The sequence below is a fragment of the Saimiri boliviensis genome, chromosome 15 (assembly GCF_048565385.1).
Source record: "Saimiri boliviensis isolate mSaiBol1 chromosome 15, mSaiBol1.pri, whole genome shotgun sequence".
NCBI lineage: Eukaryota > Metazoa > Chordata > Mammalia > Primates > Cebidae > Saimiri > Saimiri boliviensis.
Window position 1 is genome coordinate 91,879,502 of NC_133463.1, and position 13,624 is coordinate 91,893,125.

The 13,624-nt window shown below is 56.2% G+C and overlaps 1 protein-coding gene across 1 annotated transcript in view; it reads right to left on the reverse strand.

The window, feature by feature from the left end:
* Positions 1 to 13,624, reverse strand: part of BOP1 (BOP1 ribosomal biogenesis factor) — a 30,472-nt gene that overhangs the window by 15,786 nt on the left and 1,062 nt on the right. Inside the window, exon 2 of the mRNA XM_039464515.2 lies at positions 12,419 to 12,628. Within this exon, the coding sequence (XP_039320449.2) occupies positions 12,419 to 12,628 (210 nt within the window). The remainder of the gene's footprint in view (positions 1 to 12,418; positions 12,629 to 13,624) is intronic.

Below are 13,624 nucleotides of genomic sequence, written 5' to 3' on the forward strand. Positions count from 1 at the left end.
CAGGGGCAGTGTGAGCAGGGGCGGGGCAGGCAGGGACGGCGCGGGCAGGGGCAGCACCAGCAGGGGCGGGGCGGGCAGGGGCGGGGCGGGCAGGGACGGCGCGGGCAGGGGAGGTGTGGGCAGGGGCAGCACCGGCAGGGGCAGGGCGGGCAGGGGCGGGGCGGGCAGGGGCGGCGCGGGCAGGGGCTGCGTGGGCAGGGGCATCCTCTGCTGGGAACTGCCTGCCCTAGAAAGCCCCTTCAGATTCCGAAGACAGATGCTGTGGGGCACTGGAAATACATACATATATTTGGTTTGTTTGGTTTGGTTTTTGCCAAGCGCAGTGGCTCACGGCTGTAATCCCTGCTCTGCGGGAGGCCAAGGCGGGCGGCCAAGGCGGGTGGATCACCTGAGGTTGGGAGTTTGAGACCAGCCTGACCAACATGGAGAAACCCCACCTCTACTAAAAATACAAAATTAGCCGGGCGTGGTGGCGTGCACCTATAATCCCAGCTACTCCGGAGACTGAGGCAGGAGAACTGTTTGAACCCGGGAGGCAGAGGTTGCAGTGAGCTGAGATTGAGCCACTGCACTCCAGCCTGGGTAACAAGAGCAAAACTTCGTCTCAAAAAAAAAAAAAGGATTAAATTTAAAAATCAGAAGAAAAGGCCACTAAACCCTAACGAAGCTGGGCACGGGGCTCACGCCCGTAATCCCAACACTGGGGAGGCCGAGACGGGCAGATCAAAGTCAGGAGATTGAGACCATCCCAGCTAACAAGGTGAAACCCCGTCTCTACTAAAAATACAAAAAAAATGTTAGCCAGGTATGGTGGCGGGCTGCAATCCCAGCCAATCGGGAGGCTGAAGCAGGAGAATCACTTGAACCCAGGAGGCGGAGGTTGCAGTGAGCCGAGATCGTGCCACTGCGCTCCAGCCTGGGTGACAGTGTGAGATTCCATCTCAAAGAAAAAAAAAAAACCCTCTAACGATGCAGACAGCAGAACACAGGCCCACGCCACACTCCGGACTCCCGGAGACAGGACCCCTCCCACGATGACCATGCTGGAGTCTGCCCAGATCCCCCGGGACCCCAGCACCACCTGCAGGAGCCCCGGCACGGCCCGACCCAGGACCTCCGCCGCCCGTGGGGGCTCACGAGGGAAGGGCCCACAGGCAGGGATCCCTGAGGAGGGGCCGAGCCTGACGGAGCCCAAGAGTCATGTGAAGATGAAGGAAAAGAGAGGGCGGGCGAGCGCCACTGGGCAGCGGCAGGTGGGACTGAAGGACCAACGGGGGGCAGGGAGCCGCGGAGGGGACGTGGGAGGACATGGCGTCAGGACTTGGCAGTACAGCAGAGGGCAGTGCCGCTGGAGCCCAGGGAAGGCAGCTGCAGTCCCTGAACCCTGTGTGGCCTCTGCCCAGCCCCAGGGCTAGAATGTCACCATGAACACCAAAGGAAGAAACCCAGGGCGGGCTGAGCCAGCCAGGAACGGCGTCCAAGCACGGGGCCCCTACTGCGACTACAGCAGGACCTCCCTGCCCAGCATCAGGCCGGCCAGGCCGCGCCCCACTGCCGCCGGCCAGGCACGCGACAAAGGCTTTGCCCTCACCTCCTGGGAGAGAAGACAGAACTGCCACGGCCTGGGTCGGTGGGAAGGAAACTCTGACCCCAAGGCTACCTTCCCTATGGGGTCTGCATCACGGCTGCCCACAGGGGCCTCTTCTGGAGAGGGGCAACACCAGGGAAGCGATCCCACCTCGCCCAGGTATCAGAGCCAGAGTGCTGCTGGCGGGGTGCCAAGGAGGCCAAGAGAGCCCCGTGCCGTCCCAGAGCCCCCACACCTGGCACCTCGGTGTCCCCGAGGCCCCCCGAGGCCCTGCTCACACGAGCTGCAGGGTGCCCAGCAGAGACGGGCTGGCATCCACGAGCTCTGTGCGGACGGCTCATCTGACAGCAATGGCTCGCAAACTGGTACCTAGGAAATCCACATTTTGTTTTAAAGAAAGCACATCGGGCCGGGCGCGGTGGCTCACGCCTGTCATCCCAGCACTTTGGGAGGCCGAGGCGGGTGGATCACGAGGTCAAGAGATCGAGACCATCCTGGTCAACATGGTGAAACCCCGTCTCTACTAAAAATACAAAAAATTAGCTGGGCATGGTGGCGCATGCCTGTAATCCCAGCTACTCAGGAGGCTGAGGCAGGAGAATTGCCTGAACCCAGGAGGCGGAGGTTGCGGTGAGCCGAGATCGCGCCATTGCACTCCAGCCTGGGTAACAAGAGCGAAACTCCGTCTCAAAAAAAAAAAAAAAAGAAAGAAAGAAAGAAAGCACATCAGCAGGGACTGAAAAGCCCAGAGAAAATAAAAGCCAAAAGTACCGCTTTTTTCTCAGGGAAAAGGAAGGTAACTCAGGGGAGCCTGAGAATGGCAGGGTCATTCCCAGGGATGAAGGCCAACCCTGCATGAGCCACTGGCCATGTGTGCCACCCCCACAGACCCCATGACCACCAAACCCCACGACCACCACGGCCACAACCATAAGACCCCCACGACTACCACAGACCCCCACAACCACCACAGGCCACACCCACCATGGGCCTCAAGACCACCACCAGCCAGGTGCCCAGCCGTGTTAGGACCACCCCACAGACCAGAGACCACTGTACAGCATTGTGACTTGGTGCCCCACTGCGCACAGCTGGGCATGGTTTAGATGAGACCCTGGCAGTAGAACGATTTTGAGGAGCCTTGGGGGAAAAGTATTTGGCAAGGGTGAGGGTGGCTGTGGCCATTTTAAAACACAGCCACAAATCTTTGATTTTCGCCCCATCAGGAGGTAGAGTCTGTCCCCCTGCCCCAAATCTGGGTGGGCTTATGGCTGCTTTACCCACCCACAGGAGGCAGCCCACATTGACACCACAGGATTGTGGCCTGAGGTCATTAGGGCCGTGTAGCTCCACCTGGCATAGGAGACAGTGTCGTTGCAGCCCTGAACCCTGGGAGGGAGAACAGCTGAACAGGGGTGCCCTTCATGAACATGGCCGTCAGGGACGGTCTGGGCAGAAGCCCAGCTGTGCTGACCTGAGATCCTCACCCAAGTCCCAGAGCACAGGATGTGAGCTGAGTGTCACTCTTCCTCAAGTGGAATGTACCAGAACCCTCAGATTCCCCTACCCATCAGCGTGGCACTATACTAGGGGTGTACTGACCCTACTGCTTTCAGCCTGAACTCTGATCCCTCAAATCCAGAATGCTATAAAATGTCTGTTTGATGCTGCAAAGCGCCAGGGCGGGGGGCAGAGCAGCTGCCTGACTCCCCCACTGGGGCCAAGAAACTTGGAGCAGGTGGTCTATAAGAAAACGCAAAGCAAGGGCACGGGCAGAGGCAAGAGGGGAACTCGCCACCAGCCCTGGCCCCTGGTCCCAACCAGCTCTGTGGTCCACACCCAGACAAGTTCGCCCGAGGTGGGTCCTACTAACCAGCAGGTGAAAATCTGGGCAACCCCTTCCCAGACCCCACAGAGTGCAGCTCCAGACCACTCTCCACCAGACAGCAACAGCACCTAGACCCTAGAACCACAGCGACACAGCAGCCTGGGCCAGGTTTCCCGGGGCTGCAGCAATACAGCCTGCAGCCTGCCATTCCCAGAGCTACGCAGAGACCCTGACGGGCTCCCCCGCCCAACAGTCTGAACTCTCAGCACAGGCAGATCTCTCCTTAAATCACCCGGAAGGCCAGGCACAGTGGCTCACACCTGTCATCCTGGCACTTTGGGAGGCCGAGGTAGGTGGATCAGTTGAGGTCAGGAGTTCGAGACCAGCCTGGCCAACGTGGCAAAAGCCCATCTCTACTAGAAATACAAAAAATTAGCTGGGCATGGTGGCACACACCTGTAATCCCAGCGGGAGGCCGAGGCAGAAGAATCACTTGAATCCAGGAGGTGGAGATCGCAGTGAGCCACGATCAGGCTATACTGCACTCCAGCCTGGGCGACAGACAGACTCTGGTCTCAAAAAAAAAATCTGGGCCGGGCACGGTGGCTCAAGCCTGTAATCCCAGCACTTTGGGAGGCCGAGGCGGGTGGATCACGAGGTCAAGAGATCGAGACCATCCTGGTCAACATAGTGAAACCCCGTCTCTACTAAAAACACACACAAAAAAAATTAGCTGGGCATGGTGGCGTGTGCCTGTAATCCCAGCTACTCAGGAGGCTGAGTCAGGAGAATTGCCTGAACCCAGGAGGCGGAGGCTGCGGTGAGCCGAGATCGCGCCATTGCACTCCAGCCTGGGTAACAAGAGCGAAACTCCGTCTCAAAAAAAAAAAAAATCTGGGAAATATCACCTAATACTAGGTCTTTTCTTGTCTGTTTTTTTGTTGTTGTTTCAAGACAGTCTCACTGTGTCACCCAGGCTGGAGTGCAGGGGCGTGATTTCAACTCACTGCAACACCCGCCTCCCAGGCTCAAGCGATTCACATGGGGTTTCACCATGTTGGCCAGGCTGGTGTCAGACTCCTCAAGTGATTTGCCTGCTCTGGCCTCCCAAAGTGCTGGGATTCCAGGTTTGGGTCACGATATCAACTTTTCTCACATTCTTGACTGCGGTCAGCAGATTAAACTGATAAAACAGAAACTTTTGCACAAAAGAATAAAAAAAAAAACCTCAGGTAAATAAAAAGACAAAGCAGGCCAGACACGGAGGCTCGCTCCCCTAGCACTGTGGGAGGCCCAGGCGGGCGGACTGACTGAGCTCAGGAGTTGGGGACCAACCCAGGCAACACCGGTGAAACCCTTTCTCTACTAAAAAACACAAAAACTTAGCCGGGCGTGGTGCCGCACGCCTGTACCCAAGCTACTTGGGAGGCTGAGGCAAGAGAACTGCTCATACCTGGGAGGCGGAGGTTGCAGCGAGCCAAGAAACATCACCACACCCCAGCACGGGCAAAAGGGCGAGACTCTGTCTCAAAAAATATATACACATAAATAAATGAAAACAAAGCCAAACAAAATTAGGGAAAAAAATGAATCTAAATGAGCACAGAAGGGAAAAAAATGGCCGAAAGCCCAGACCCACTCAACACCAGCAATAAGGAGAAGGCGCTGCCACCAATGGTCGCGCCCGTGGTCGCTCCCGTGCCTGAGGCCCTCGGGACACACTGCTGTGCGCTGCTGGGGAGGGCACTGAGAACACGGGGCAGGACAGCAGGAAGCGGGTTCCTCGCCGACGTCAAAGGCGCTGCAGGGCAGGGAGCACACAGCCCGGGGCGCCCCTCCAGTGGGGCGGCTTGCAGACACGGTCAACAGCTAGAAGGGCAGGGGCTGGAGAGGGTCCAGGGAGTGGGAACCAGGCCAGGAGACAGGACTCTTCTCAGCTCATCTAGGTGGCAGAGAATGCCACTAAGAGGCAGGACGAGCCGGGCACAGTGGCTCACGCCTGTAATCCCAGCACTTTGGGAGGCAGAGGCGGGCGGATCACAAGGTCAAGAGATCGAGACCAGCCTGGCCAACATTGTGAAACCCCGTCTCTACTAAAAATACAAAAATCAGCTGGACATGGTGGTGCACGCCTGTAATCCCAGCTACTCGGGAGGCTGAGGCAGGAGAACCACCCAGGAGGCGGACATGGCAGTGCACCAAGATCACACCACTGCACTCCAGCCTGGCGAGAGAGTGAGACTCTGTCTCAAAAAAAAGGCCAGGTGCGGGGGCTCATGCCTGTAATCCCAGCACTTTGGGAGGCCGAGGCGGGCAGGTCGGGAGTTCAAGACCAGCCTGACCAACATGGAGAAGCCCTCTACTAAAAATACAGAAAATCAGTGGGGCATGCTGGCACACACTTGTACTCCCAGCTACTTGGAGGCTGAGGCAAAAGAATCGCTCGAACCACAGAAGCAGAGGTTGTGCTGAATTGAGATCGTGCCACTGTACTCCAGCCTGAGCAACAACAGGAAAACTGTCTCAAAAAAAAAAAAAAAAAAAAAGGCAGGACTGCCAGGCCCAAGGCAGGGAGGCTGGAGATGGGGTGGGCGCTAGGGTGAAGCTGGCCCAGCAGGCTCAGGCCAGAGCAGGCGGACCAGGAAAGAGCAGTCACTGCAGCAGGGACAGAGGGGTGGGGAAGGAACGCCAGCCCCCAAACCACACACGCACACAAATAAACCCACTGGGCCCGAGCAAGCTACTAGCAACAGCTGCAGGCCCCACCACGGACAAGCCCAGATACCCAGGGAGGGAAGGGGCAGTACAGCACCCACCCCATCTTCTCGGGGCCCATCCCTGTCCTCATCCCCAGACACAGAGCACCCGCTTCCCCTTCACCCCTGAGCTCCTCGTGCCAGCAGTCAGGGGAGGAGCCGGGACGGGCAAAGCCCTGCTCCCGAGTGCACAGACGATCCCACCACAGGGAAAACACGGAAGGGCTTCCCGGACTGGGACCACAGGTGCACACCGCCACACCCAGCTCATTTTTTTTTTTTTTAATTTTCAGTAAAAATGGGTCTCTCACTATATGGCACAGGCTGGTTCTGAACTTCTGGGCTCCAGTGATCCACTTGCCTCAGCCTCCCGAAGTGCTGGGACTACAAGTATGAGCCACTGTGCCTGGCTTAGGGCTCATTCTTTCTATTTTCCATTTTTTCAGTTAAGCCCTGCTGTGTGAGCCTCATTATAAAAGGAAAACACCAGTAAACGAGGGGAAGATGAAGGAACAGCACCGTGAGGGGCACGGACCGTGGGAAAGCAGCTCGGGGCGGCTGCGGGCACAGGGTATCGCCGCCTCTCTCGAAGCACCTCACAGTTGAATGCACTGGCGGCTGGGCAAGGCGGCTCGCCCTGTCATCCCAGCGCTTTGGGAGGCTGAGGTGGGCCATCACCTGAGGTCAGGAGTTTGAGACCAGCCCGGCCATCTCTACTAAAAACACAAACATTAGCTCTGGGCATGGTGACAGGTGCCTGTAGTCCAAGCTACTCAGGAAGCTGAGACAGGAGAATCGCTTGAACACAGGAGGCAGAGGCTGCAGTGAGCCGAGATCACCAGGATCACTGCACTCTAGCCTGGGTGACAGAGCAAGACTCCTCTCAAAAAACAAACAAACAAAACTAGCCGGGCGTGGTGGCATGGACCTGTAATTCCAGCTACTCAGGAGGCTGAGGCAGGAGAATTGCCTGAACCCAGGAGGCGGAAGTTGCGGTGAGCTGAGATCGCGCCATCGCACTCCAGCCTGGGTAACAAGAGCAAAACTCCATCTCAAAAAAAAAAAAAAAAAAATACAAAAAGAAAAAAAGCATTTGCCCTTTGACCCAGAAATGTTCTTGGAATTTATCCCAAGAACGGTGTGCACATGTGAGAAACAGCACAACGCTGTTGCCACATGAACTGTAGGAGCAAAAGCCTGCAACTGCCCACCCGCTGGAGCTGGTGAGACCCAGCCGCCAGCCACTCTGCAGGCACCAAGCACTGTGCACACCAGAGACGGAGCCTCCCTGACAGAACGTCTTGAGACAGCGCACGGCTGCCCTTTCTGTCAAGAAAACTCTGTGCACGCACACAAACTTGGATGTGTCTAGAACACCCTGGAAAGAGACTTCAGCCTGGATGCAGCAACAGGAGCCGGGGGAAAGGGACACTCGTTCCCCGGCACGACTCTCAGGGGCACCTGAACACCCTCAAGTGCCCACAATGCCACGTGCACCTTTACCTATTTAATAAATGCCATCTAATTCCACACAGCCCTTAAAAAAAAGCAGGGTTGCGCCAGGTGTGGTGGCTCATGCCTGTAATCCCAGCACTTTGGGAGGCTGAAGCAGGCAGATCACTAGGTCAATGGATCGAGACCATTCTGGCCAACATGGTGAAACCCCGCCTCCACTAAATACAAAATACAAAAATAGAAAAATTAGCCAGACACAGTGGCGCACGCCTGTAGTCCCAGCTACTTGGGAAGCTGAAACAGGAGAACTACTTAAACCCGGGGGGCAGAGGTTACAGTGAGCTGATATCGTGCTATTACACTCCAGCCTGTTGACAGAGCGAGACTCTATCTCGATAAAAAAAAAAGCAAGCAAGGTTGTGACCATGGCAACGCTAAAGGCCTGAGGGCAGAAAGCCAGAGGGAAGCCTGTGGCCAGCCACCAAAGCCAGGTGCACACCCACCCTTGGTCCACCGAGACAGGGGCCTCCAGCAGCTGACTCCCAGCAGTCACCCAGCTCCCCGCTGCAAGGCCCTCCCACTGTGGGGTGCTTGGCAAGGTACCCTTGGTCTGTCTGGGTTGACGTGGGGTACACACTTGGCATCGCATTTATGGACAGGCTCTCAAGGTGAGCCATCAGCCACATCGCTGCCAGGATGGCAGAGACAAAAGCCCCAGCGCCCTCCCCTGTTGGCCGTACAGCCGCCTTCGTCACAGCATACACGGGGCCAGGTAGATCCACCAGGGGCTGAGTGGCCTGGGGAGTGAGGACCTGGCCTGGCCTGACTTCCCCGATGTGTCCGTGACGAGACACACGCATGCTGCCCGACACCCACCCCCTTCCCGCCACTGTTCCAGGGGGACGTGACCCTGCGGCTGGGTTACCTTTCAGATGCGTGAGGCAGAGGCCACAGGGACCACGTCTTGCCAACTAATGTGGAGGCAACAGTGACCGAAGGGAGTCGGGGGGCAGAGGGAGCAGCAGGAGAGAAATTAGCAAAAAACTTGCCAAGTAGCCCACCTAGGCCCATGACCTGTCTGCAAGGCCACACGAGTGGCCGTGGCCGGGATCACAGAATCCTGTGGCCGTGGCCGGGATCACAGAATCCTGAGTGTGCCTACTGCAGAGCAAGGACACTTCGCAGCAGCGCAGAAGCTGCTGTGTCACTGCTGTGTGACTTCCCAGAACCGACGGGCACTGATTCTAGAAGCCGCTCAACGGAAGGGTTCTTGGGTTGAGGACCCACAACCAGTGGCAGGAGCAATGGAGGCAGAATCCTCCAGATGGCTGTGGTTGGCGAGAGAGGCCCGACCCCACGGACCCGCGACACGAGTGGCGTGTTGCAGAGTTACAGGCATAAGGAGCCCTGGACTGCCTTCAGGACAGAGAAACAGGCCTAACCTGAGGCCACCAACTGGGCACGACAGGGCCATCTTGGTGGCACCCTGGGAGGCCTTACGTGGGCTCGCGCACACAGGAAGCAGTGCCCGGGGCTGCACAACGGGAAAGGACTCCCCCCGCCACGAGGGCTGCAGATGGATGGAGGCAGGAGGGAGTGGCCGCAGCGGGCCGACGTGCTTGGGTGGCTTCTGACGAGTGGGTGGGCAAAGGGGGGAAATGGGAGGGCTTCCCGCTAAGGAGGTGAAAGCGCCCCCACCTCATCAATTCACTCTCCTGACCTGGAATAATTTAAACCCAGTAATGAGAATCACACTTGAGTACTGGAAACGCCCCAACAGGACCCGAGTGCCCCTCAGCAAAAGCACAGGACACACAGCGCCACAGCGGGGAGGGCATGGGAAACTCCGAGGACCGCCCCCACCAGCCCTCCTGCCACGCAGCCTCAGGCCCTCCTGGATGACGAAGCACAGAGACTGCATGGGGCAGCCGGTCACACCGTCAGAGAAACCTGAGCAGGGCACCGGGCAGGCGGACACGGGCTCAGCAGTGCAGAGGACCCGGAGCACCGGGCAGGCGGGCACACGCTCAGTTCAGAGGACCCGGAGCACCGGGCAGGCGGGCACACGCTCAGTTCAGAGGACCCGGAGCTCCGGGCCAGGAGGCGGGCAGCGAGAAGACGGCACCTTCCCCAGACCCCAGAGGACACCTCTGGTACCTTTTAGGTACTTGCAAATGTTTTGTTTTGTTCGCTTTTCTTTTTTTTTTTTTTTTTTTTTTTTTTTTGAGACAGAGTCTTGTTCTGTCACCAGGCTGGAGTGCAGTGGTACAATCTCAACTCAGTGCAATCTCTGCCTCCCGGGTTCAAGCAATTCTCTTGCCTCAGCCTCCCAAGTAGCTGGGATTACAGGCATGTGCCATCACACCCAGCTAATTTTTGTATTTTTTTAGTAGAGACAGGGTTTCGCCATGTTGACCAGGATGGTCTCAATCTCCTGACCTCGTGATCCACCTGTCTTGGCCTCCCAAAGTGCTGGGATTACAGGCATGAGCCACCACACCCAGCCTTGCATCCGTTACGATGTGAAAAAAAATTTTTCCCATTTTTGAGACAGTCTCACTCTGTCACCCAGGCTGGAGTGCAGTGGCGCAATCTCAGCTAATTGCAACCTCCGCCTCAGCCTCCTACGTACCTGCGATTACAAGCATGCACCACCATACCGGCTAATTTTTGCATTTTTGGTAGAGATGTGGTTTCACCATGTTAGCCCGGCTGGTCTAGAACTCCTGACCTCAAGTGGTCTGCCCACTTCAGCCTCCCAAAGTGCTAGGATTACAGGCATGAGCCACCGCGCCCAGCAGAAAGAATTCTTTTTATTTTTTTTTTTGAGACGGAGTTTCGCTCTTGTTACCCAGGCTGGAGTGCAATGGCGCGATCTCGGCTCACCGCAACCTCCGCCTCCTGGGTTCAGGCAATTCTCCTGCCTCAGCCTCCTGAGTAGCTGGGATTACAGGCACGCGCCACCATGCCCAGCTAATTTTTTGTATTTTTAGTAGAGACGGGGTTTCACCATGTTGACCAGGATGGTCTCGATCTCTTGACCTCGTGATCCACCCGCCTCGGCCTCCCAAAGTGCTGGGATTACAGGCTTGAGCCACCGCGCCCGGCCTAAGAATTTAATAATAAGAAAATCATTAACATGTAAATCCTTAATTTTAAAAAGGGACAGAAGACCCAGAAAGATGTACACCAGACCACACTATGCTCACTGTTAGAAGTGAGGGCCCTGAGTACGAGCTTCCACCCTACTGAGTGGTGCTAACACCATATCTAAGTTATTTTTCAGTATATTATATCTTACAGGCTTTTTTTGAAACAGAGTCTTGCTCTGTCGCCCAGACTGGAGTGCAGTGCTTCTATCATAGTTCACTGCAGCCTGGATTCCTGGGCTTTGGTGATCCTCCCACTTAGGCCTCTCGAGCTGCTGGGATTACTGGCATGAGCCACTGTGCCTGGTCTGGTATTGTATAATTCTAGAAACTTAACAAGAAGGGTTAACATAGTTGTCCATGATTTTACAAACCAGCATGTCATTTTCTCTCTGCGTACACTAGTATTATAATTAAAGCCTGAATTAAATGTGAGTTTAAATCTTTTCTTCCCAGTAAACAAGCCAATCCAACACAGCTAACACAGACTGAGCAAGACATGGCTGCTTGGTTTCTATCACGGGGGTCTCTGCACTAGCCAAGGCCATAACTTCCAGGACACTGAAACTACAGGAAGAGCAAATCCTTACAAACCATTTCCAGAATAGTTTTCTTTTTCTTTTTTTTTTTTTTTTTTTTGGTATTTTTAGTAGAGACGGGGTTTCACCATGTTGACCAGGATGGTCTCGATCTCTTGACCTCGTGATCCACCCGCCTCGGCCTCCCAAAGTGCTGAGATTACAGGCTTGAGCCACCGTGCCCGGCCTTTTTTTTTTTTTTTTTTTTGAGACTGAGTTTCACTCAGTTTCACTCAGTCTGACCTGGGGTGGTGGCTCACGCCTGTAATCCCAGCACTTCGGGAGGCCAAGGCAGGCGAATCATCTGAGGTCAGCAGTTCAAGACCATCCTGGCCAACATGGCAAAATCCCCGTCTCTACTAAACATACAAAAAAAAAAATCAGCTTGGTGTGGTGGCATGTGCCTGTAATTCCACCTACTCGGGAGGCTGAGGCAGAAGAACTGTTCGAAACCAGGGGGTCGAGGTTGCAGTGAGCCAAGATCACTTTACTGCACTCCAGCCTGTGCAACAAAGCAAGACCCCGTCTTAAAAAAAAAAAAAAAGGAAAAGGATAATGGCGTGTTTTAGTTAAATTATGCTTTTTTCATGTTGTTCTCAGTAAGAGTGGGTGCACCCTCCCCCACCACAGCTGCAACAGGTAGGATGTCTAACCCTCTACCCCCGGGCTGCTCCGGCCCCAGACGCCCTGTGGGGTCAGGCCTAGCTGGGGCCCCCATGCCCCCTGCTCGAGCCCTGCCCACACTGCGCAGCTCCCTCCTTGGCTGGTCCTGCCACTCAATCCCAGGCAGTGGAATCCGCACCTCGTGGAAACCCAGCCTGTCACCCGCGCAGCATCTGAGGGGAAGAGCCTGGGCATGTGGATTCTCAGAGTTCCCGAGAGTGGCACACAACCGGGGATAGAACCAGCGTCCTAGAGCCCAAGTGTGCCCAGGTGCAGCAAGGGAGGGACACGGGCCTTGGGGTTCCGAGGAACAGTGGGGAAATCAGTGCAGTGCAGCTCGGAAAGCCCAAGGCCACCTGCCTGTGGGGGAGAGCCCACAGCAGGGGCTCCTGCTCACCCACCTGCGCCTGCTCCTCGGTGGCCTTCTCCATTGCACCCGGGCCCTTGTCACTGCCGGCTCCCTCCTTTCCCTTCTCATCGCCTTCATCCTCATCCTCACTGCTGTCACTGCCGGAATCTTCCAGACCTGAGAACACACTCTCCTCACTGTCGGAGAGGCCAGAATCGCTGCCGGCACCGTGGCTGAGAGGAGAGGTGCAGAGGAGACGGGGCTGCAAGGAAACAGTGGGTTGGTGATGACTGCCCCTCCAGGCGTGGGGCGGTGGCCACGGCAGGGAGAACTGCCTCACACCCCGCCACACACCGGCCTCCAGGACCCTGCAGTCCCCAGCCTCCACCAAAACCATCCACCCAACTTGACCCTTCCTAGTCTTCTACCTCCATTGACAAGACAGCCTCCTGCCTTTGGCAGTGACATTTTAATTCCAGCACCTCACAGGGAGAGGGCTTGTCAAGGACCATCTCCCGTTCTTGGAGCTCAGCTCTCATCACAAAACCAGTACTGCTCTCTGCCGCCCACTGCCACTCCAGAGGCCCTGTGGGGTCAGGCTGGGCTGGACTCCACTGGGTCCCTCACACAGCTTGCCTGACTGAGTCCTCTCCACACCTCACCCCGGCATCCAAGGCCTCAGAGCCATGAGGTCACTAACTAGAAAAGGGGCTGGAGGCTGGGAGACAATCGGAGTCCTCCAACAGAAGCCTCCTCATTTAACCAAATTAGGACCAACAGTTGATCAGTAAATTGAAAGGACTGGCTGACGAGTCAGAGATGCTTCCGACTCTAATTGTAACCACACATCAACCTACCCCCTCCTCTCTCTGAGCAGGACCACAGCTGCCTCTGAGTAGAGCCCTGCTGACTGCGTGACCCCAGCACGCTCGGTGTGGGGTCCTTCACGGGCCTTAAAAAGTGGAACAAGAACTTAAGACTCTTAGGAAGCAGCTGAAGGCCAGGCACGGTGGCTCACACCTATAATCCCAGCACTTTGGGAGGCCAAGGTGAGTAGGTCACCTGAGGTCAGGAGCTCAAGACCAGCCTGGCCAACCTGGTGGAAACCCCATCTCTACTAAAAATACAAAAATTAGCTGGTGCTGGCAGGCGCTTGTAATCCCAGCTACACCGGGGGCTGAGGCTGCAGTGCGCCAAGATCAAGCCACTGCACTCCAGCCTGGGCAACAGAGCGAGACTCTATCCAAAAAAAAAAAAA